At 36.4% G+C, this 26,383-nt stretch overlaps 1 protein-coding gene across 9 annotated transcripts in view; it reads right to left on the reverse strand.

Annotated features, from left to right (window-relative positions):
- TTC29 (tetratricopeptide repeat domain 29) overlaps positions 1 to 26,383 on the reverse strand; it is a 669,793-nt gene that overhangs the window by 149,098 nt on the left and 494,312 nt on the right. For 8 of the 9 annotated variants that reach the window (XM_060654018.3, XM_060654019.3, XM_060654020.3 and 5 more), the window contains one exon: positions 69 to 281. The exons of the other annotated variant lie outside the window; for it this stretch is intronic. In XM_060654018.3, coding sequence (XP_060510001.1) covers positions 69 to 281 — 213 coding nt within the window. The remainder of the gene's footprint in view (positions 1 to 68; positions 282 to 26,383) is intronic. 9 annotated transcript variants of the gene reach the window in all.

The following is a 26,383-nucleotide window of genomic DNA, read 5'->3' on the forward strand; positions in this document are numbered from 1 at the left end:
TTCACTCTTGGGAAAAGCAGCGCCTGCCCATTAAAGGAAGCAATGTGAGAGTGTTCTTTTCCACCCACCTTCTTTGGCTATTTCAGAAGCTTTTATTAGAATTCTGATGGCCTGTTTGTATTCTTTATTTTCTAGCATTTTGTCTGAGAGTAATCTGTAAGTCCTCAGGAGACTCTCACAGGCCAACAAGTTGAGAAAGCGGCCTGTCTCATCCTTCCATATCCGCCCTTGCGTCAATTGATGGAATGCTTCATAATGCTCAGCAGCTTCCAGAAGCTGACCTGAAGAATAAAAGCCATTCATAAATACAAACCACAGGCCAGAACATATTTTCAAAAATTTTGTATATATCTTATGTGTTACAATGAAAGGGAAGTAGAAACCATGGAATACAGTTACGAATTTCTAAGGATGAAGAGGATGTAAGCTGGGAAAGGAGCTCTCCCAATTTGGACCTCAGATCCAGCAATGATTTTGGATGAACATCTGCTGGAGGGATGTATTTTGGCGTGCAGAAATTGACTAGGATTACACATGTTTAGAAACGGTGTGAAAACCCAGTAGTAATTACTAATAGCAATGGTATTAGCTAACCTTTACTTAACATTACTTATGCAAGGTAATGTACTATGTGCTTTATATGAATTTCTCATTTAATCTTCAAAACACTCCTGTGAAATAGGGAGTGTTATGATTCCACTTAACAGAAGAGAAAGTGAGGTTAAGAATTTTGCCCATGGGGGTGCCTGGGTGGCTCAGTCGGTTAAGTGTCCCACTCTTGACTTCAGCTCAGGTCATGATCTCATGGTTTGTGAGTTTAAGCCCCACAATGGACTGTGCACTAACCATGCGTGGTCTGCTTGGGATTCTCTCTCTCCCTCCTTCTCTGTTCCTCCCCTGCTTGTGCTCTCTCTCTCTCTCTCTCAAAATAAATAAATAAACTTTTCTGAAAAAAGAATCTTGCCCATGATTGCATATTTAGTGGGGTAATCTATCCAGGCAGTCTGATTCCAGAGCCCATATTCTCAACCACTTTCCTGCACTACTTTTTCAACAGACAGCATCTGCTTCTCTGCTTCATTCCCAGGAAGAATTCAGGTATCTTGAGTAAGGATGTGTCTGTTACAAATTTCAAATTCAATTATTATAGAGGCATTTGTATATTCCATTTAGTTTTTCATAATTAAAATACCACTTAACTGCATTTCTGGATTAAATTTTATAACACAGTTCAAAATATTTCTTCTCAAAGCCAAAACTCCAAATTAACTTCCATAAGTTACAAGTCATTTTGCTCCTTGAAATAGGAACAAGCATACCTCTGGAAGGGTAGTTTGCGGTTCCACGCTGTGGATCAATTGTATTTTACATGCGAATTGCCTTGTGAAAATCCTCACAATATCTTGGAGTCCAAATACTCTTATGGTATTGGAGCCACCCAAATTGAAATTAGCTGGAAAGGTACTTGTATGTAGGCATTCCAACAGTAGTGTTTAAGAGGGGGTGCAGTTTACAAGCAGCCAAACTGAGTTCTTATCCCAGCTTTACCCTTTTTGCTGTTTAGCCTCAGGCTAATTACTACCCTCTTTGTGCTAGAGTTTAATTCTTCTGCAAAATAGGATGATGATGTAACTATTCAAAGTGTTATTGTGAGAAATGAATCAATGCATGTTCAATAGCTGACACAGAGTATTCTCTAAGTATAGCTTACTCTCCCTGCAAAAGATGCAGTTGAGTCTTTATTAACAATATTGCCATGGCTAATTAAATTAGCCAATGCAGGTCGTATCAGGCTCAATATAGTTTCTTAACTTAGGTTTTACTAGATATCACAGGTTAGATAATACAGGATACTGAAGCCACTGCCACGACTCCTGCATATAATGTCCCCCTATTTCTGCCCTGAATTTGCTATCAAAATTAGTACTTAAGTAATAAAGAATACACACATAAATAAGAATGACATTCACAAAGAAATACAACAGAGGTGGGCAATCAGCAAATAATCTGTAAAAAAAAGGAGTAAAGACATGCCCAGTCTGAGCCCCTGTTGCACCGTGTAGAAGGAGGGCATGTCAGCAAAGATACATACAGAGAGAGGGGAATGTGTATGGCAGAGATGTTTAGCAACTTGTATTATGAAATTTTCACATGGTAAAAGACTACTAAGCCATAAACATGATACTATAGGAAAGCATCTCATCACATGTATAGGTGTTTGTGATAATACTGGAAAACATCAGAAAATATTTACAAGGCATTATCAGTATTTTGTGGGTAATGGATGGTTTCTTTATCCTTTCTGATTATTGGCATTTTTTAATGTTTCTATCATCAAAATATGTTTATTTTGTAATAAAATATATGATAAAAGCTATTTTTTAAATTTTTTTAACGTTTATTCATTATTGAGAGATAGAGAGAGAGACGGAGCATGAGCATGGAAGGGGCAGAAAGAGGAGGAGACACAGAATCCTAAGCAGGCTCCAGGCTCTGAGCTGTCAGCACAGAGCCCGATGCAGGGCTCGAACTCACAAACTGCCAGATCATGACCTGAGCCGAAGTCAGACAGTTAACCAACTGAGCCACCCAGGTGCCCCTGATAAAAGCTATTTTTAAAATAATGTCCAATCCTTTTTCATTTTGATGCAAATACTCAAAGTTCAAGTTCATTGCTCTAATCTCTCCTCACATTTAACCAACGATTTTTCTCTTACTTCCCACAAGAGCAGGCAGTTTCTCATGTCTCTCCTATAGCACCTCTCACCAGAAACACCTTTCTCCAAATACCCATGACCATCTTTTTTTTTTTTAACTCAAATGGAGCACTGACATATATGTGTGTTATGTTTCCTCTGTTAACTATATTTCTGCCTGTAAAGTGTAGCTCTGTATTCCTAGAAAGATGTATATCAGAGTTGTTCTTGCTTTTTTTCTATCCAGCTTCCATCTACTCATAAAGTACAGGTACATATTTCTCTTTGGCCATGTGAATAGGGAAAGATAGATACAGGAAACTGTGAGTAAACCAGATAGTTCCAGAAAAAAAATTGGGACTGTAAGGAGGCTAGCAAGGACCTAATGGCATCTGTGGTTACACACAGTAACCAGATGGAAAGAGGATCCAAAGTTGTGTTATAAAATAACAGATTCACTAAGAATTCCAGGAGGACAGCCAGGAGGTGAAGCACTGGATAACTCAACTAATTACAACGAGATGCAAATGAGGCATAAAGATGTAAATAGAATTCTAAGAACTGATGGCCATGTCTAAGATTTCATCTACAAGGGAGCAGAAAGAAGAGGCAGGGGGAGGGGGGGAAGGGTAGAAAGTAGGGAAAGGAGAGATGGAGGAAATGGAGAGGGGGTGAAGGTAAGGAAGAGTGGAGAAAAGGTGGGGGCTATGTCTTTGTATTCCATAACAGTCAGACTCCTGTCTATGTTATTGGCACTATTCAGCATCCTGGACAGGCTGTCTAAGCAGAAATGAAGTAAAGGGGGCCTGGGGGACATTTGTTTCAGTTGGTTACTATGGCAGGCAACCTCGGAATGAGGTTGAGTTTGATTTTTGCTGAAGATTTGAGGCCTCATATCAGTGTACTACTTAGGTCATGATTATTGGCCAAGGTTCAACTCTCAGAAGAATAAACTTATAGTCTCCCATGATGAAGGAGCCTGGTCCAAGATGCTCGAGTGAGAGAGAGCAGGAAGGTACTCTTTCCTGAAGGCCTACTGGGTCCTCATCAAGATGGAAGATTTTTTTTTCTCCATACACTATCTTATTTAACCTTCCAAAAACTGATGAAGTAAATACAATTATTGCTTTTACACTAAGAGGTAACTGAGGTTCACAAAGGTTAAATGACTCAAATAGCTAAAAAGTGGTATTTTGGATTTACACCCAGAATCATCAAAAACCCATATCACTTGGCTCACCATATTAGGTGCTAGTCACCAAACCAAGAGTTGGGAGACTTGGGTAGAGTTAAGTTATATTTTCTGGATATAAATCTCTCAAGTTAAAAACAATGTTAGGGTTTATATGATTTCTCGTTTCTTCCATTTCTATAATTCTTTGACTCTATTCAGGCAATTGCAGGTAATCTCTAACACAAAAGAACAGATCTTAGACCCTGATGTACTTCTGATTGTTTTTTCTGAAGGAGTTTGATGTATAAGCAGCTATGCATCCTTTATCTAAATTCCCATCTGTCCCATAAACCATGTGGTGATATCCATGGAGCACCTGGAATTCCTAGAGTGGCCCAGACTTAGCTGTGGCCACATCTAGCTATTCATAGATTCACTTCCTCTTTTTTAACCACTTTGCCACAGATGAGATCACTGGGAATTCTGTTTTAAACCAAAGTGCCTAAACAGAGAAAGTAGAGTGTTCCAATCCTTCTCAGATGTAGAGATGCTTTCTAAAGTTATTTGGTGGCAAACAGACCAGTAAATAAGCCAGTAAGGATTTGATCCAAATTACCATAAGCACACAAAAGACTTGGCTACAATTTCTAAAGGCTGGTCAGAATTTTCAAGTGCATACTATAATATGGTACATTTGATTTTAAAATGTTAAAATAGAGTCTATACTATGAAGGGGGCATAGTAATTTAAATATGCAAGTATTCCCCTTTAAGCATGATTAACAATGGAAACATTTCCATTATAAACATAATTTATATTTTCAACTGTGAATAGGATTTTAAAGATTTTCTTGCTTTCTGGGTAAAGACCAATATTAATATTAAGACTGGATAGGGGCACCTAGGTGGCTCAGTCACTTAAGCTTCCAACTTTGGCTCATGTCATGATCTCACAGTTCCTGAGTTCCAGCTCCATGTCAGGCTCTGTGCTGCCAGCTCAGAGCCTGGGGCTTGCTTCACATTCTGTGTCTCCCTCTTTCTCTCTGCCCCTCCCCCACTCATTCTCTCCTCTCTCTCTCTGTCTCTCAAAAAAATAAACATTAAAAAAAAGACTAGATATTTATGAAGACAATGCATCCTGTTTTATCTGAAAAAAATTAAATTTAATGTACTTGAGAGAAATATTATATAGGGCTATCATGATGGTGGTCACTTCAACAAAGCAAAACATAAAAATAAATGAAGATCATGAACCAGTTTCTTCGCTCATCTCTTTGTAACTTCTTTAAAGTGTTCATATACAGTCTACCTTTTGTTACCATATAAACTTTAAAACAACAGAACCAGCTGAGATTTCCAGATCTTACAACCAATCTTGCAGAAGGACAAGTGTCTAGACAACTGGATTTATCAAGTGGTAACATTATTTTCCAATGAAGAAGAGGGCAGGGAGAAGAAGGACTGCACCAAGGTACCACAAAAGTAAAAGTTAACTGAAAGCAGGAGACAAACGAGAAGCCCTCAGGAAGAGTCATCAATGTGAAAGGTCTTTGGGGGTACGTGAGCTTTCTCATGTTCCAGCAAATCTTCATTATCGTCGTGTGTAACAGAGATCACAGAAGTAACCTCAATAAGGAAGACAACTAGCGCTCAACTAAGTGCATGGAATGCATGGTTTTATGCTAAGCAAAACTCTAGAGAGTTCACTAATATTTCAAGTGAATCAAGGAAGAACATGGAGCCAAAATGTTTGGTTAGAGGAAATCAAATGGTCCTCTACTAATACCGTTAGTAATCAGTTTACTCAATCATATGAAGTACTATCAGGAAACACTTAGGAGATACACTGAACAAATGTTTAAAACGAGAGTGTCCAGGTATGGATAGAAATATCCTAAGACTCAGTTGTTATTGTTGTTTTTTTTAAACAATTACATGACATCTACATAAACAATAAGGAGGTTGGTATGTGTTTATAGTTTTTCACCTAAAGGAAAGTACACTCTTAAAATAAAACTGTTACAAAGGAGTCTCACTTTACCTAGAGCCCACACAAACAAGAAATCCATCCATTTATTTAAAAATACAAACAAAACCCAAACAATGTGGTAAACTGCAAAATGCTTGGTAGGATGTGAAGACAAACGCTATGTACAGAAAATTAGATTTTATATATTTGGGTATTATCCAAATTGTTGCTTACCCCTCTTCCCTCACAACATCTCTGAAAGTTTATAGATATTTGTGGTATCACAGCAGATGTCTAGAACAAATATTAAGCAAAAGAGAATGTATATGATCTCTCCCATTTTAGTTTTTTTTTAAAGTAGGAAGATTGACTAGATATTAACACAAATGGGTTTAAATGTGAAGCTGCCATAAAAGCAGGAACATAAATGTAATTCTCCCAGCCGCTATTTTGATGCACATTTTTGATTCCATGAATATTTTATGAAATGGCCCAAACTAAAGCCATATAACATTCCTGCATTACTGATGCTTGCGCCCGTAAGCTACGAACATTAGAGGCATGATTGAGTGCATTAAAATGAACTCATTCAGCAGTGCATTGATTACTTGAAGGGGGAGGGAAAAGAAAAAAGAAAAAAAAAAAAAAAGAAGTTGCTCCACTTAAGAAAACAGCACACAAATCTAAACTTTGCAATATAATAAGGGTGAAAGCAAGTTTGAATAAAATAATATTTCATAAATAAAGTGTGACTCTGTCTAGACCTGACGGTAATTAGGCAATGTGTTAATTATGTCCAAAGATGGCTCCCGGTATTATTCAGGTAATTTAAAATGTCACAATCTCTAAGATGCACAGACTGGGCTTCTTTAGTTCCATGCATCAGCAATTCTGAAAGTAGCTAATTATTTCCTTTTCTATCAACTTGTACATTTGCCAGTAAAAATAATGCTACAGAAACAATTGCATGAAAATCATTTGACAGGTCCATAAGGCTTATTTCTTCAGCAGCACTGGTATAAGTCTTAAGCATATTTAGTTGTAAATTGGGCACATTTGTTGAGGAATTTAGGGAAATATTCCACTTTAGCTTAAAACAACAACCTAAAGGAACAATAAAGCTTTATGTATATTATATTACATTTTAATCTGGAGCTACTGGACATCTTTGGCATTAAGTTACTATTCCATACAATGTAGACATAAAATCTGCTAGGAGCAATATTGAACAGTAGCAAAAAGAGAAAAATGTTATTGCTCTTTTGTAAAAACAAAAGACATTGCTTTCCATTTCAGTTTAACTGCATGAACAATTTATATCATCTTTAGGTTTTTACATTCAATTATGATAATTATAATGGCACTATACATGCTGAAATAGTTAAGGGCTTGTCACATTTCCCAGTGGAAACTATCACTTTGCAAGGGTTTATCTCTTGTCAGAGGAGATTTGTTCTGACTATAACCCACTGCATACCACTGCAAAATAGAAAGCTGGAAAACAAAGATTTTGTTCTGTAACTCAACAACATCCCTAATAAACCAGGAAGAAAATGTGCCCATAACTTTTGAGTAGCTACTTTGGGATACCTAGAAGATATGGGAGAGGCTATTTAAAAAAAAATGGAAAATCTCCTTTATCATTTTGAACAAAGATTTCAGATGGACATGATAGGAATGCTACCATATCCCCATTAAAAACTATGGGTCACTAAACCAGACAATGAAAGGGATCCCAGGAAGACAGCAAGACAGGTGTGGGAGAAACTCACAGAGGGTCTATCCGTGATATTGGCAATATGACTATGTTAATTTTTAAAATCCAGAAGGTTATCCTGCGCTTCTAAAATATTCTTAAGGAATTGATATTAGTTATTGTTGTTTATGATTTTAGATAGGTGAATTGTGGTCAGTGATGGAAATGGTACACAAGCTTGACGGCTTTATGACGTAATAAACCTCAAATAACTGGTTTCTATCAAAGTTTTGTAGTTTCTAAAGATTAAGCATTAGGCATCTTTGTTCTTAAATAATTATAAGTCTCAAAATTACAGGAATAATTTTTAAAAATGTAAAACACTTCTCTAATGTATAAACAATACGAGTAACTACTAGCCATTGTAGAGCTTACAAAGTTGACCATTTCCCTCGTGTAATAAATTGTTTTACTTTAATCGTTGCCACCCCATCTTAAAATATTAAGTAAAAAGCATTGACAAGCCTAAAAGTCTGAGAAGAAATAAAGACAGTATTGATATTAGATCAACTAATGAATCATACTGTGCTGGACTTAATCAACAATGTAATTCTTACTTGAATTATATACCGTTCATGATTTTAAGCAAACCACATTCTGATTAGGTACATATGTTTATATGGGCGAGGAGCAAAGTATGGAAGCACATATACCAAAGTACCAGTACTAATGAACTTAGAGAAGATAGAAGTGAGTGAGGGGAGCATTAACTTTCCCCTAACACACCACTGTTTTGATTGATAATAAGCATGTGCTATCTGGGATACTACAAAAACCAAACAAACTGAAAATAATCTATTTAAGTGAGTCTGGAGGGAGAAAAGCAATGTTAGTTGCACACTCACCATGTGCCTAGCATGACAGTAGCTGCCATACATATATGTATTACTATCTTTAGAGATGAGGGAAATGAGCCTCAGTGTTTCTTTTCCTCAACCCACACACCAAGTATGCAGCAGAGCTGATGCCCAAAGCCCACAGTGGCTTCACTTGCTCAACTGAGCCCTTTTTATTTTTATTTTTATTCATTTTTATTTATTTTAGATGTTTATTTTTGACAGAGAGACAGAGCATGAGTGGGAAAAGGGCAGAGAGAAACAGGGAGACACAGAATCGGAAGCAGGCCCCAGGCTCTGAACTGTCAGCATACAGCCCAACGCGGGGCTCGAACTCACCAACTGTGAGATCATGACCTAAGCCGAAGTCGGACGCTTAACTGACTGAGCCACCCAGGCGCCCCAACCAGTGACCCCTTTTTAGAAACTCTGTCCAACGTTTGACCTTAAAGGCAGAGACCAAGGTTTGAGCCTCAACACCATGATATAACTGGACCCTTCCCACCAATAAGTGCTCTGAAACAAGGATAGCAATGCCAGCCTCAGGGAGTGGTTGTAAAGGGCATGAAAACAGCTGCGGTGCCATGCAGGGTGCCTGGTGCCTCGTAGATATCCAATAAGTTTTCATGGCCTTTTACGTTTTTTTTTTTTTTTTCAGACTTACCATTGGGAGGGAAGCTGGATGAGTCCGCTACATGGAATGCTTTAAAACTAAATATGACGGCACAGTGTCACTCCTTCAATATTAAGAGCCACTCAAGGCACCAGTGAAACAGCACACTTCATCCAACTTTCATCCAATACCTTTCACCCTTGGTCAGTGAGGCCTCTGAAGAGATGTTTCTAGGGCAGTGCCTCTTCTCAGACAGAGGAAATACTGCCTCCAGAACAGTTTATTCAGTGTGGCAAGAACCGTGGGCTTGGTGCAGCTACTCAAGACCCCCTTGCAAAGCTTTGAAAAAGAAAAACGTGCTGCAGAGCAGGTACCTCTGAATGAGGCTTCCTCTCTGTGCTGCTCGTTAAGCAGTAAATAATTAAAACACCCTGAAAAAGATAGGTAAAATACAGCAGCAATGTCAGTAACACAGACATGAAAGAGAAGGGGAAGAAAATGAATTTAAAAAAAAAGGCAATGAAATAATTCATTTGAAGCTCTAATAAAGTTTCATTTGCAGTCTTGTTTAAAGATATATCAGACTTCAGGGATGTAACCTAATTACATTTTTATTCTAAATTCCATTCAAAGATCTTGGACTTTGATTCTTTAACACAGATCAAACATGGTATAATTTTCTTGTGGCTATCAATACTTAAAAAGGATCTCTTCATTAAATACTATAAGGTCTTATGAACATGTACACACAGTAGATGGAGAATAAACTGACATGCCCTGAAAAGTGACAATTAATTTATATAGAAATAGCAATGCTAATTCACTTAACTTCTGAAAAAAAAAAAACACTTTAATTATTAAATTCACTTTTATTCAAATATAAAGTGACTCAGTTTCTAACACTGATCTAGTCAGAGGTACCTTTGAAAGTGTATGCTAGTGCCCATTTTTTAAAGCCATTCTTGGAATATACTCCAAAAATGCAGTGGTAGAAGTAGTAAGAATTACAACCAAGCAGAGAATAACAGGAAAATGCTATCAATAGACTTGCAGTCAACCCGAAAGCCTTAGTGGGGGAGGCTATGCTGGAGTAATCAGAGTTCATACTTCGCACTTTCTGGGTTGGCTTTACTTCATATAGTTACTAGGAAACCTGAATAGAATAATTTGGTCAGTCTTCCAAAGTATCTTTTTGGAAAAGTTCCCTCCCAAGGGACTTCTAAGATGCAAATTTACAAGTAGTTTAAAAGCAGAGGGAAACAAACAAATAGGACTTATTTTTTTTTAACTATTAAGAGGAAAAAATGCTCCAATGAACTTGTGTAGTTAAACTGAAGATGTAAGTAGATAGGGAAGTATGCTAGGACTTAGAGAGCCCAGTGGGAGAACCAACACAGAACTTTGGTCATACACAGGCAGCGGCCACTGGGAAATTTTGCTGGAGTTATTTTTGCTTGGTTTTTTTTTCCCTACAAAATATCCATAGTGCCCACCAATGAATCTATTTTCAAAGATAAACATTGAACGAGATGCCCTTTGTTGCTTCAAGTGCTATTTTCTCTTACAGCATTCTGTATGTAATGGAGGGATTGTTGTTACAAATTTTAAAATATGATAGCAATTTAAATAGAAAATACAAGCATTTAAAACCCAAAAGAACCATATTAGGCCTGTCAAAATCTATTAATAGCAAATAACAAAGATGTTATTATCTCACTATTGTGAGACAAATGCTAGGTTTAGAAAGACAAAAGAAAATTTTAAACTTCACTATATTTAGGGTGACCAGTTGATTCAGGTTTGCCTGGGATTTTTCTGGTTGAAGCACTGAAAGTCTTCAGTGCAGGGAACTCCCTCATACCCAAGGCAAACCAGGATGATTAGTGATTCTAACACTGACCCGAAATACAAAAGCAATGTTGAAAATGTAATTAAAACACAAAAGTGATATTCAGCGAAAGATACAATGCAATGTAATGCAATATATGTTTTACTTATTTTAAGGGTCTAAATATTATATTAGTGTGAAATGCTACAAGGAAAAATCTGAAATTTACTAACAATAACATCATTAATCAATCAAAATGTTTTATTTTGGTCAAGTTTCATTCTACTCCTTTTCTATATCCATGTATAATTTTTACACACTGGTAAAGAGAAAAATATAATTTTTCTACTATCTAAATTATTTTAATGGAACTACTTTCCATATTACCTATTTTCATAATAGCATTTAAAACGACTACATATTTTTTCAAGGGGGGGATGTATACTTTAATCATCTGCTTATTGCTTGTATACGTAGATTGTTTCTCCATTATAAATGAGGTTTAATTAACACTTTCATTATTCTATCTTTAAATTTTTAAAAAATTTCTAGAATTGTCATTAATAGAGAAAAAGAGATGGCAAATTTTATTGTTGCTATGCATTGCCATATTATTTTCCAGAACCCATTTAAATGATGTACCTTATCATGTACATAAGAATTACTTTGAAGAATCATGATCTTTTTTTTTTTGTATTTTAATAAGTGTTAAATGGCATTTCACAATTATTCAAATTGGTTTTTTGAGAAACCAATTTTTTGGTTATTTTCCTATATATCCATTGCATATCATATTTCCTCTTTGATAAATTATCCATATTACACTTGTCTTAACATTTGTTTTTACCAATTAATATACACTTTACATAGAATATAGCTGCTATATATACTGTTATATATATTGCATATAAGGTCATTTTTCCCCTCCTTTTTCCAAATCCCTGCCCTATATTTGAATATTGATGCTCTCTCCTCTGTAGTGTCTGGAAGTCATTCTTCCTTTACATTTATTCTAATGTAAGCTATAATGTAAGCTCTAATGTAGCTAATATATCAGCCCATTCCTCTCAACAGTCTTAATGCCTTTTAAATCCTCCCCCTGGTTCTAGTTTTCCCTGTTTTAAGGTATTCCACCCACAATTATTGAACAGCCTAATTCACACATGGATTTCAACATATAACAAAAAGCTTTGTTATAAAGTCACCCAAATCTGCCTGCTCAACATTCAGTTCACTGATTGTTTTCTCTTCCATTTTGCTTTCCATATTTGAAGGCCTTCTCTATGGTATTAGCCTACATGAATTTAATTTTTACAGAATCATCTTTTATATGCATAATCTTGATAGGCTAAAATGATAGTGAAGATTAAGTCTTGAGGGGGTCATGTCACTAGTATCCACTGATGGAATGGGATTCTCACTGAACACATGAGAATCTTGGTCAAGGTAGGGCTGGGCAATGGACCATGAAGGCAAATGGTTGGAGAGGTTGACTAATGACAGAAGACATAAAAAAGGAGACACAATTTTTTTATTTGTAATTTTGTCAGGGCCAGTTTTATTTCAGAAGTCTTTTCTTATTGTAACCTTAATAAAAATAAATCAAGAAAAAATAAATCCACAAGGTCAACTTCGTGAGGTCCCTGTTGAGAAAGTCTTTGTATAGGGAGACAGTGTGGGGTAGTGAGGAGAATGTTGAGCGTAAAATCCAAATATATAGCCTCCTGTCTTGGCTTTAGTTGTCATGTAACTTCTCAGTATCCTAATTTCTGCAAATCAGAAATGGGAGTAATATTACCTACCTCATGCATGAGAAGAAGAATTTCATATAGATCTACTAACACACCTTTCTACCTGTTACTGCCAATATGTACATTGTAGATACATTTTATTTAGTCTGTGTCTGTCTAAATGTTGCCAATAAATCAGTTTGAAGAACCATACATTACAAGGGTAGTTTGTGTGTGTATTTCTATCCAGTATGATATGGAGGAGGAAGGAGAACTGACACAGATATGGAGCTCTACATCCAAGTATAGCATCTGCTATTATTAACACAGTAGGTGGCTGTGGCAAAACTATTTAATTATTCTATTCAGCTTCTTCCTCTCGTGAATTAGGGTCTGAACTAGATGACTTCTAAGATCCAACATGGCTCTAAAATTTATTCATCTTCAAGAATTGAACATTATGTTTGGACTATTTCAATAGTCCAAATAATTGAGGGCTATTTACAACTTATTAAATCTGATGAGGGAGCATAAGGCAAGCTGACAGGCCACAAACACCCTTCCCCCTACTCCTAGATGGGATACCTGTGGCTGCCCAAAAACAAAGGAAAGGGGAAAAACAAATGGTTAACTGATAGAGATCCTAGTCCTACAGGACCTAAGTCTCCATCACCCCTCCATAGTGATGTGGGAAACAAAGGCAGAAGAAAATGACAGAACTAAATTTCCTTATACTCTGAAGCCTATTGACAAATACTTGAGGCTGGCAGAGTAAAACATTTCTCTAGGAACGCCTTACTGTCTTAATGTTAATGCTTTGCTAGAGGGAAAAACAACCTTAGCATGACAATAGCTAGGCCTCCAGTCTCCTTTGAGTCTTCTTTAGCATATGAAAATCTCACTAGAAACTTCCCCTGGACTTTACTTCCCCCCAACCCCATAGTATATAACCAGTCTCTCCTCCTGGTCCCAGGGCAGCTCTTCCTGCCCAAGGGTCTTGTCCCAGTGCTTCAATAAAATCACCTTTTTGCACCAAAGATGTCTTCAAGATTTCTTTCTTGGCTGTGGGCTCCGGACCCCATGAACCCCACTGTCACCCCCAAAACCTCATCAAAATCCATAGCCACCTGTTACTCCATGGAACGTTTTCTTGACCCTTAGTGCCTCCCTTATAATATGCCTTCTTACACATCAACATTTAGGAATTATAAATGCTTAGGAAAAAGGAATCACAGGAAAACAGTTCTGCCCTTCTATTCCCCACCCAAACTACTCTCATCAGTGCTCCCTCATTTACATACAGTAGCCTGGCCTCCAAGTGAAACAACAGGTACAAGCAGGAAAAAACCTTCAAGTTCCTCAGACCAAGAGGATAGGCTCTAAGTACCTAAGGTACACACAAAAGTGATCCTACCATTTCGAAAGGCAATGAGGATGCTATTAATGGAGGAAGACCTCCCCTCTCTGTATATGTTAAATATTCTGAATGAAGAGATCAAGAAAGTCCTGAACAAAAGTGAGGCAGGTGGCTTTTGTTGTTGTTGTTGTTGTTGTTGTTGTTGTTGTTTTTAAATACAAGCCCAAGGAAGGATAAAGAGAAGTTTTCCACAAAAAGTGCTTTGTGGTAGATTTGCATCATTGTCTACAGTAGAACATGGAGAACATCAATGGTGGAGCACAAGATGAGAGGACTGAGATAAAATGCAGATTGCTGCAGAAAGAGTGAGATGAGATGAAGGAGATGCCCAGGGGAAGAGAAGAGGAGAGGCAGCAAGTTGGAAGTGTCAGCCATTCACCAGCATGAATCTTCATGCTTGGGCTTCTCCTGGCTCCTGAACTGGCCTAGCTGAGTGCTCTCCACTTTTAACTGGGGACTCACTGGAATTGCTGCTGGTTGACCTGATACAGAGCCTGAACAGTGCTGTAATTCTCCCCAGCCTACTGTAAATGATATGAGCGTTCTGGAAGTGAGAAGAGAATGTGAAAAGAGAAGCAGCATTTATGTAGGCCTAGGTGACAAGCAGAACACCAGGCGCTCTACTGATCTCATTTAATTCAGAGAACAATTCTCTCAAGAGCTACATTTTTTTTTTAAGATAATGAGGAGTGGCACAAACAGAGTTAACATTAGGCTCTATCTCCATTTCATAAGCTGACATTTTTCTTTCCTTAATAAGTAAAGAAGTTGACACACAGACTTTTTAAGGACTGATCTTTCAATAGCCATTTAAGCAGCCATAGAAATCAGAGCTGGTAGTGAAGAGCAAAGAGCATGTGCTCCCAAGGCCTCAGGTTAGAGGTGAGGAAGGCAAGATCCACAATAATTGAATACCTTACCCAGATTCACTCAGCCAACTAGTAAGTGCAAGGTCACAAGAGAGTCTAGGTTTATTGCTCAGTCTAATACTTTTTCCCTGCTAGACTTCATTCCTAGCCTGATGCTCAGATGCTATGTTAGGTTAAGTATTTAGACCAAGACAGTCATTCAACATCTATCAGATATCACTAATTTAACTCCTGTGTATGAATTTTCAGGTTTCCAATTTATATCTTTATTTAAACCTTTTGTCCCATATTTCTAATATCACTGTAGATTTGGGCTTTCCTTGCTGTCTGAAATCAATAATTCACATTTCCCCCTACTTGTCTACTTTATTAATGTGATTGTATCTATAACAGTTCTTTAATCTTTACCATTATTTTTACCAACTGCAAAAACCTTCTGTCCCTTTCAATACTTTTTAATTCAATGAAATTTTTAAAATTAGCTATCCCCCCCCCATTAAAAAATCACACATGCACAGGTAACTGATTCTAACAGTGAGAAAGGGCCTATGATGCAAAATAAGTCGGCCTGCCATTCCACATCATTGGTGCCCTTCTCCAGAGGCAGCCTCAGCTGAGATTTTGTATATTTGATGGGTTTTAAATTCTCTCAACAGCGCTTACATCTCTATTAATTTTTAATAAAATGCAAGAGAAAATAAAATACCACACTAAAAACTGATGTATCCTTTGCATTTCTTTTAGTTATTAAGGCTGTTTTTCTAATAAACTGGCAAATGTGATTCCATGACAAATAAGAAATTACCCTGAAATTTCTATCAATTTTGATGTGGCATCTTTGACGATATTAAAACCTTTGATGATATTATTGTATTTTAACCTTTATTTTTTGAGAACTCTGATAATCAGTTTCACTTCAAATGTCAAAGAATAAAAATATTCACCAGATGAAGTCATATTTATAATGGAATACAGAATAAGGTAAAAAGCCAAAACTGTAGGAAAAGATTGTTTATATAAGATATTAAGGAGTTTTTTAAAAATCTCCCTGTATTATTTTAGATAGTATACAATTGATCACCACCTACCATAATTGTTTTATTATGTCAGAGTTTAAAATTAAGGAACATTACATTCTTTACATGTCAGGTCATAACCACTCCGCTGTTGCTTTATTCCTTTTTTCCCCCCTGAAATAACATCTTTCGTTACTTTAGGAAAATGAATGACACCATATTAAATACTGTATTAATTTCCTAGGGCTGCCATAACAAACTGGTGGCTTAAACAATAGTATATATTCTCTCACAGTTCTGGAGGCTGCAAATCAAAATTAAGGTGTTGGTTCCTTCTGAATGTTGTGAGGGAGAATCTGTTCCATGTCTCTTTGCTTCTTTTGGTAGCTTCAGGCATTCTTTGGCTGTAGATGATGTCTTCCCAGTGTCTTCACATTACCTTCCCTCTACAAATGTCTATCTCTGTGACAAATTTCCCCTTTTTATAAGGACACCAGCTGTACTGGATTCAGGCTCACCCTAAAGATCTCAACTTGGTCATCTCCTGTTTCCAAATAAGGTCACATCCAAAGGTATGGAGGTTGAGAATAAAACATCTGTAGGTTTTGGTTCAAGACAGCAATGTAAGAAGATCCTGAACTCACCTCTTCCCAGGGACACACTGAGTCAATAGCTACATATGAAACAATTACTTCAAAAAAACCCAAACACCAAAAAACCTTAAAGGCTGGCTGAGCAATGTCTACTCATCAGGCAAACAAGAAGAAAACCATATCAAAGTGGGTAGAAGAGGCTAAAACACAAACTTGCCAAAACTATACCCCTGGCATGGCAACTGACTCACAACTGGGAGGGAACTCAAAACCCAGAGCTTCTCCCTTAAGAGTAAAGGGTTCAAACTCCATATTGGATAACCCAACTTTTAACATACGCACTTGAGAGACACGCCCCAAAACATCTCACTCTGAAAACCAACAGAGCTCGTATCCTGAGACCCACAAGACAAGCTATCTGAGAAGCCACTCTTAAAAGAGCTTGCAAGTTGGGACTCACTCACCCTAGGGCCCAGCTCAGAGGCAGCTAATCAGACCCAGATTTAAAGTGAAGAAGGCTCATCTGTTTATTTTAAAACACTGCCCTGAGGGGCAGGCATGTAATTTAAACACACATTTAGGAGCCTGCTAGAACACTCTCTGGGGACAGGCAGGCACCATTTTCATGCTCTCCCTCTGCTGTACTCCAGAGGACCAGTATTTCTTGGAAGGAAGTTTTTGCACATGTCTGGTGTTCTGGTTTTTGTGGCTGCTGCCAAAGGGACACTTCTACATCACCTGGTTATGGTGGCCAGTGAGCACATGGGCTTTTGCTCATGGGTTCCACAGGACTATAACCAACAGACAAAGAGTTCTTAAAGAATTATAACTCACAGGGCACAGCAAGAGGCAAGAGACCCAGGAGCTCAGTGTTTCTGAGGAGTCCTATTAGCTAATCATCATGACTGCGGCCTGAGGGTTAGGCCTCTAATTAAACATCCATCTAAGGGCTTACTATAATCCTTTCCAGAGACCTCAGAAGGTAGGTGCTATCTCTGTGATCACCCTCTGCTGCACTCCACAGTGCCACAGTCTCCTGGAGGGGAGCTTTGCATGCATCTTGTTCCCCAGTTTTTGTGGCTGCCACCCAAGGGATGCTCCTTGATCACTTGGCTCTGGTGGCCAGGGGGCTTGTGTTCTTGGGTTCCATGGGACTACAGCAATTGGAGAGACAATTCTTGGCAGGCTACCACTCCCAAGACACTGAGCAAAGAGTGGACTGAGGCACACATCCCGATCTTTCTATGAAGAAGGCTTCCTTGCCTATCCTAGAGCTTTGGGGCTAAGGGAGGGGCTTCATGTATAGGCATACATCTAATGGCCTATAGAGCTGTCCTCAAGAATGTAGGCTGTGGACATCTTCTTAGTGCTCTCCCTCTGCCTTGCTCTAGCTCACTGTTATCTCCCATAAAAGAGTATATATAACTTGTTTGGAACCTTGACATTTGCAACCGATCCCCAGGGGACACTTCCAGATTGCTTGACTCTGGGGGCCAGGGAATTTATGATTGTGGTCTCACAGGAATGTATATATTTGCATACTTTTAAAAGCCTATCAGGACACCTGGGTGGCTCAGTTGGTTGAGCGTCTGACTTCAGCTCAGGTCATGATCTCACGGTTTGTGAGTTCAAGCCCCACATTGGGCTCTGTGCTTCCAGCAGCCTGGAACTTGCTTCGGATTCTGTGTCTCCCTCTCTCTCTACCCCTCCTCCGCTTGTGCTCCACCCCCCCTTAAAAATAAATAATCATTAAAAACAAAAAACAAAAAGACTGATGCTGGAGGGTCTGGCTTCTGGGTAGCCTGAATCTAGGAACTGAGATACTCCTCTTTGGAACACTGACAGGTCTTGGCATATTCTCAAACACTGGGAGCTATTAAATATAAAAGAGGCTGCTTGGATAAGCACAAAGGTTTGAGAATCAACCAATAACTGGAATAAGGTTGAATGACAACATTCATCTCCTACACAAGTTCACTCCTTCAAGACTGAAGAAGTAGTTTTATCTACCATATAAATGATCTAAATATAACACTAAAGAAAGTCATCAAATCACAAGGAAGAAAAAGAGAAGAAAGGAACAGAATGAATGGCTTGAACAATAGAGAAGTCAAAACACAACAGCAGAGTGTATGCATCACATACTGGAGACACCCTCTGAAGCACAAGGCCCTGGAAACTACATGACCTCTTCTTCATAAGGCCATTATTTCAGGAGAAGGAGATATAACTGGCTTTTCTAACACATATAATGCAGAGACTTAGACAAAATGCCAAGATGGCAGAATTTATCCTAAATGAAGAACAAGAAAAGGCCATGGCCAGAGATCTAAGTGAAACAGATAGACACAAGTAACATGCCTGATGGAGAATTTAAAGCAACAATCATAAGGATACTCACTGCGCTTGAGAAAAGAAGACATCAGTAAGACCCTTACCACAGAGATTACAGAGTTAAAAAATAATCAATCAGAGATGAAGAATGCAATAAACAAGACTGGTAACAGGCTTGATGCAGTGAACTAGCTGGAAGAAGCAGAGGAACAAATTGGTGACCCAGAAAACAAAATAATGGAAAATAATGAAGCTGAACAAAAGAGAGAAAGACGAATTATGCAACATGAGGATAGACTAGGGAACTCAGTGACTCCACCAAACATAATAACATTCATATTATAGGAATTTCAGAAGATGAAGAGGGAGGAAAGGAGGCAGAAAATTTATTTCAGTAAACGAAAGCAGAAAACTTCCCTAATCTGGGGAAGGAAATAGACATACAGATCTAAGAGGCACAGAAAACTCCCATCGAAATCAGCAAAAGCAGGCCAACACCAAGTCATACTGTAATTAAATATAGTGATATTGAGGTGCCTGGGTGGCTCAGTCGGTTGAGCGTCTGACTTCAGCTCAGGTCATGATCTCACAGTCCGTGAGTTCGAACCCCGCGTTGGGCTCTGTGCTGACAGCTCGGAGCCCAGAGCCTGTTTCGGATTCTGTGTCTCCCTCTCTCTCTGACCCTCCCCTGCTCATGCTCTGTCTCTCTCTGTCTCAAAAATAAATAAACATTAAAAAAATTTTAAATATAGTGATATTTATAGTGCAAAATATAGTGATAAAGAAACATTCTTAAAAGTAGCAAGACCAAAGAAGTCCTTAACTTATGAGGGAAAACTCATAAGGCTAGCTGGAGATTTCTCAACAGAAATTTGGCAAGCCAGAAGGGGGTGGCATGATATATTCAAAGTGCTAAATGGGAAAAATCTGCAGCTAAGAATATACCCTATCCAGCAAGACTATCATTCAGAACAGAAGGAGAGCTAAAGAGTTTCCCAGACAAACAAAAATTAAAGGAGTTTGTGACCACTAAATCAGCATTCAAGAAATATTAAAGGGGACTCTTTTGAGTGCAAAGGAAAGACCAAAAGTGACAAAGACAAGAAAGGATCAGAGAAAATCTCCAGAAATGACAAAACAAGTAATACAATGGTAATAAATACATATCTATCACTAGTTACTTTGAATATAAATGGACTAAAGTCTCCAATCAAAAGAAACAGAGTGTCAGAATGGATTAAAAAAACCAACCAATCAATCAAACAAACAAACAAACAAAAAAACATGATCTATCTATATGCTGCCTATAACAGACTCATTTTAGACTTAAAGACACCTGCAGATTGAAAGTGAGGGGATGGAAAAACAGCTATCATACAAATGAATATCAAAAGAAAGTCAGAGTAGTAATACTTATATTGGACAAACTAGGCTTTTTTGTTCTTTTTTTTTTTAATGTTTATTTATTTATTTTGAGAGCAAGAATGAGCAGGGGAGATGCAGAGAGAGGGAAAGAGACAAATTCCAAGCTGGCTCTGGACTGGGGGACTCAAACCCATGAACTGGGGGATCCTGACCTGAGCTGAACCCAAAACCAAGAGTCGGACACTTAACCAACAGGCACCCCTGTTCTTGTACTGTTTTTATCCTGCTTTGGTATCGGGGTAGTACTGGCCTCCTGGAATGATTCTAAATGTGTTCCCTTTATTCCATTATTTGTAAGATTTTGATAAAGATTGCTATTAGTTATTTTTTAATGTTTGGTAAAAGTCACCAATGAAACCATGTAGTCTTGGGCTTTTCTGTGCTGAGAGATTTTTGATTCCGAATTCAACTTTCATTCTTATTATTGGTCTAAGAAGATTTCCTATTTCTTGTATTCAAGATTCATGATTGGATTTTGGTAACTTGTACATTTTTAGGTATTATCTTTTTTTTTCTAAGTTATCTGATTTATTAGTATATAATTATTTATAATAATCTGTCTTCAGAGTATGCATTTCTGTGTTTATCTGTTGTATTGTTTTCTCTTACATTTCTTATTTTAGTTTCTGAGTCTTCTCTCTCTCTCTTTTTTTTATCTTAGTTAATGTTGTTAAAGCACTGCCAATTTTGTTTATTTTTTTGGAAAAACTGGTCATTACTTTCAAGGTTATCTTATTGTTTATTCTGGTCTCTATTTTATTTATTTCTGATTTTTCTTTGTTATTTTCTTCTTCTACTAAATTTCAGTTAAGTTTTTTTTTTTTTCTAGTTCCTTCTGGTATAATGTTGTTTCTTCTGGAAAGTTCTTCTAAACTTATCTTTTTTAATACAAGCATTTATAGCATAAGTTTCCATCTAACATCTGCTTTTGATGCATCCCATAGGATTTAGAATATTGTGTTTTCTTTTGTTGTTGTTGTTTTGAGACACATTTTGATTTACCATTTGATTTCTTATTTGCCCATTGCTTGTGCAGTAGTGTGTTGCTTAATATTTATGTGTTAAATATTTAATATTTACATGGTAGATTTTCCAGCTTTGTTTTACTATTGATCTTTAGTTTTGTACCACTGTGGTTGGAAAATATACTTGGTATGATTTCAGTCTTTTAAAATTTCTAATATTTGTTATATCTCTTTTTATATGATTTAACCAGGGGATTCTTCTGTGTGTACTCCAGGTAAATGTGTATTCTATTTTTCTTGGATAGAATGTTTTATATATATCTTTTAGAACCATGTATTCTGAAGTATGCTTCAAGTAAAAAATCTTCTTGTTGATTTTGCATATGGATAATGAAATGTGTTGAAAATAAAATGTAAAAAAACAAACCATAAGAGACTCTTAAATATTGAGAACTGAGGGTTGATGGGGGGGTGAGGGAGAGGGGAAAGTGGATGATGGGCATTGAGGAGGGCACCTGTTGGGATGAGTACTGGGTGTTGCATGGAAACCAATTTGACAATAAATTATATTTAATATTTAAAACAAACAAACAAACAAAAAATCCAAAAAATAAACTCAGGGAGTATGACTCTGTAACCTGTACATGAACCACTAACTCCCATTGCCTCTATTTTACTGAGTCATATTTTTAATTATTTTTTTCAGGCAAAAATTCAAATAATATCTGTTTATTTTACTTCAGAAATACTACCATTTGTCCTCATTTGCAAATAGGGAACTAAGCTGAAAGTTAGTTTTAGAAATTATGTAATGAATAACAGTATTATCATTCTAAGCATAGTTCACCATTTGTTATAGTAACTGAAATCCCTGTCTAATGTCATATGGCACCATAAGATCAACTATTAAATTTAAAACAACAGTTAATATGAATAAGAGGAACGAATGCAAAACTGGCTTGACATTGCCAATGGAGTTTTCTCCTGTGACACTGATCTAAGAATTAGTAGTATATGAAGTAAAAAGTGAATGACAATAAAAAAAAATAGAAGACAGTTGGGGTGCCTGGGTGACTCAGTCAAGTGTCCAACTCTTGATTTCAGCTCAGGTCATGATCTCAAAGTTTGTGGGTTTAAGCCCTGAGTCAGGCTCTGTGCTAACAGTGCAGAGCCTGCTTGGGATTCTCACTCTCCTTCTCTCTCTCTGCCCCTCCCCTGCTCTCTCCCTCTCTCAAAAATAAGTAAATAAATATACTTTTAAAAAAAAGCCACAAACAATGAATAAGGTGGCGATAAGCACTTAACTATCAACAATTACTTTAAATGTAAATGGAATAAATTCTCTAATCAGAAGACATAGAGTGGCTGAATGGATTAAAACACACACACACATACACACACACACTCACAAAATACACCACCTATATGCTGCCCATAAGAGACTCATTTTTGATGTAAGGATATATAGACTGAGAGTAAACAGATGGAAAAAAGATGTTCCATATGAATGGAAAACAGAAAGCTGAAATACCTATACTTATATCAGACAAAATGGGTTTAAAACCAAGAATGTAATAAAAGATAAATAAGAGCATTATATAATGATAAAGGGGTCAATCCGACAAGAGAATATAACATTTATAAATATTTATGCACCCAACATAGAAGCCTTTAAATATATAAAGGAAATATTAACATACCCATAGAGAGAAATAGGTAGCAATACAATAAGAGTAGGGGACTTTAATACCCCACTTACATAAATTCAGACTGAAAATCAGTAAGAAAATATTGGCCTTAAATGACACATATACCAGATGGACTTAACAGATATTTACAGAATATTCCATCCCAAAGCAACAGAATATACATTCTTCTCAAGTGGAAGGACATGAAACATTTTCCAAGACAGATCATATGTTAGGTCATAAAATATGTCTCAATAACTTTAAGAGAAATGAAATTATATCAAGCATCTTTTCTGATCATTTTGGTATGACATTAGAAACTAATTACATGAAGAAAGCTGGAAAACTCACAAATATTTAGATTAAGACAGCATCTACTGAGAACCTTTGGGTGAAGAAATCAGAAGAGAAATCAAATAATACTCTGAGACAAATGAAAATGGAAATGTAACATAACAAAATTTATGAAATGCAACAAAAGCAGTTCTAAGAAGATGTTCATAGCAATAAATGCCTATCTGAAGAAACAAGAAAGGTCTCAAATAAATATCTTCACTTTATACCTCAAGAAACTAAAAAAAAGAGCAAATTAAGCCCAAATTAGTAAAATAAAGGAAATAATGAAGATTAAAGCAGAAACAAATAGACTAAAAAGACAATAAAAAAGATCAATAACACTAAGTTCTAGTTCTTTGAAAAGATAAACAAAATTGACAAACCTTTAGGTAGACTTGCCTAAAAGAAAAGAAAAAGGACTCAAATAAAATCAGAAATGAAAGGATATGATAACTGATACCACCATATACAAAAGGATCATAAGAGACTACTGTGAACAGTTATATGCCAACAAGTTGGACAACCTAGGTGAACTGGATAAATTTTTAGACACATATAACCTATCAAGACAAAATCATCATGAAATGTAAAATCTAAACAGATTGATTACTAGTAAGAAGATTGAATCAATAGTCACAAAACTCCTAACAAACAAAAGACCAGGACCAGATAGCTTTACTGGTGAACTCTACCAATCATTCAAAGAAGAATTAACACTGATTCTTCTCAAACTCTTCCAAAGAATAGAAGAGGAGGAAATTCTTCCAAATTTATTTTATGAGGTCATCATTATCTTAATACCAAAACCAGACAAGGATACCACAAGAAAAGAAAATTACAGGCCAATATTCCTGGAGAACTTAGATGAAAAATCCTCAACAAAATATTAGGGAACCAAATTTATCAATACATTAAAAGGATCAAACACCATGATCAAGTGGGATTTATTCCAAGGATGCAAGAATGGTTTAACATCCACAAAACAGTTAATGTGCTATACCATATTAACAAAATGAAGAAAAAAATTCACATGATCATCTCAATAGATGCAGAAAAGCCATTCTGACTAAATTCAACATCCATTTATAATAAAAACCGTCAACAAAACAGACACAGAAGGAATGTTCTCCAACACAGTATAGGTCATATATGACAAACCCACATCTAATGTCATACTTAACAGTGAAAAGCCAAAAGCCTTTCTACTAATATCAGGAAAAAGACAAGAATGTCCATACTTCCACTTCATGAGTCATAGAGAGGAATTAGGCAAGAAAAAAAAAGCATCCAAATTGGGAAGGAAGACACAAAACTGTTACTATTTGCAGATGGCATGATATTATACACAGAAAAACCTAAAGACTCAATTAAAAAAATGGTTAGAACTTACAAACAAATTCAGTAAAGTTGCAGGATATAATATCAATACACAAAAATCTGTTGCATTTCTATACACTAAAAATGAACTATCAAAAAGAAAAATTAAGAATGCAATCCTATTTACTTGTATCAAAAAATAACAAAATTACCTAGAAATTAACCAAGGAGGTCAAAGACCTTATTTTGAAAACTACAAGACATTATTGAAAGAAATTAAACAAGACACAAATAAATTAAAAAAAATTCCATGTTCATAGTTTGGAAGAATTATATTATTAAAATGTCCATACTACCCAAAGGAATCTACAGATCCAATGCAATCCCTATCAAAATCCCAGTGGCATTTTTCTCAAAAATAGAACATATAATCCTAAAATTTATATGGAACCACAAAAGACCCTAAATAGCCAAAGCAATCTTGACAAAGAAGAACAACACTGGAGGAATCACATGCCATAATTTCAAACTATATTACAAAGGTATAGTAATTAAAATACATAGATAAAAGGGACATAACAGAGAGCCCCAAAATAAACCCGCATATATATGGTCATTAATTTACAACAAAGGGCCAAGAATATACAATGGTGAAAAGACAGTCTCTTTAATAAATGGTGTCAAGAAAATTAAATAGCTACAGGTAAAAGAATGAAACTAGACCATCATCTTACATCATATACAAAAACTAACTCAAAATGGATTAAACACTTGAATGTAATACCTGAGAATATAAAACTCTGGGAAGAAAACATAGGTGGTAAACTCCATAATGCAGGCTTGGCAATAGTTTTTTGAATCTGACACCAAAAACAAAAGCAAAAAAACAAAAAGTGGGACTACACAAACTAAAAAGTGTTTGCACAGCAATCTACTGAATGGGTGAAAATATTTGCATATATCTAATAAAGGGCTAATATCCAAAATATATACAGAACACATACAACTCAACAGCAAAAACCATTTGATTCAAAAATGGGTGAAAGATCTGAATAGACATTGTCCAAAGAAGATATACAGATGGCTAACAGGTACATGAAGAGATATTCAATGTCATTAATCATCAGGGAAATGCAAATCAAAATCACAATAAGATATCATCACACCTGTTAGAATGGCTACCACCAAAAAGACAAGAAGTAACAAGTGGTGGCAAGGATGTGGAGAGCAAGGATCCTTTGTGCACTGTTGGTGGGAATGTAAATTGGTGTAGCCACTATGGAAAACAGTATGGAGGTCTCTCAAAAAATTAAAAATAGAAATAACATATGATCTAGTAATTCCATTACTGGTTATTTACCTGAAGAAAACAAAAACATTAACTCAAAGATATATGCACCCACATGTTCATTGTAGCATTTTTTACAATAGCTAAGATATGGAAGCAACCTAAGTGTTCACTGATCGATGAATGGATAAAGAAATCATGATATATATATGATATGACATATCATATACATATTCCTTGTGTGTATATATATATATATAATTAAATAATTTCAGCCATAAAGTAGAATGAAATCTTGCCACTTATGACAACATGGGTGGACCTTGAAGGCATTATGCTAAGTGAAATAAGTCAGACAAAGACAAATACCCTATGATCTCTTTTGTATGTGGAATCTAAAACAAATAAACAAAAGAACAACCAAGATCATAGTCACAGAGAACAGATTGGTGGTTGCCAGAAGCAGTGGGTGAGAAGGGTGAGAGAGATGGGTGAAGCTTTTTATTTTTTAGTTTAAATAAATTGTATAAAAAA

The sequence above is a fragment of the Panthera onca genome, chromosome B1 (assembly GCF_046562875.1).
Source record: "Panthera onca isolate mPanOnc1 chromosome B1, mPanOnc1 haplotype 2, whole genome shotgun sequence".
Classification (NCBI taxonomy): Eukaryota; Metazoa; Chordata; class Mammalia; order Carnivora; family Felidae; genus Panthera; species Panthera onca.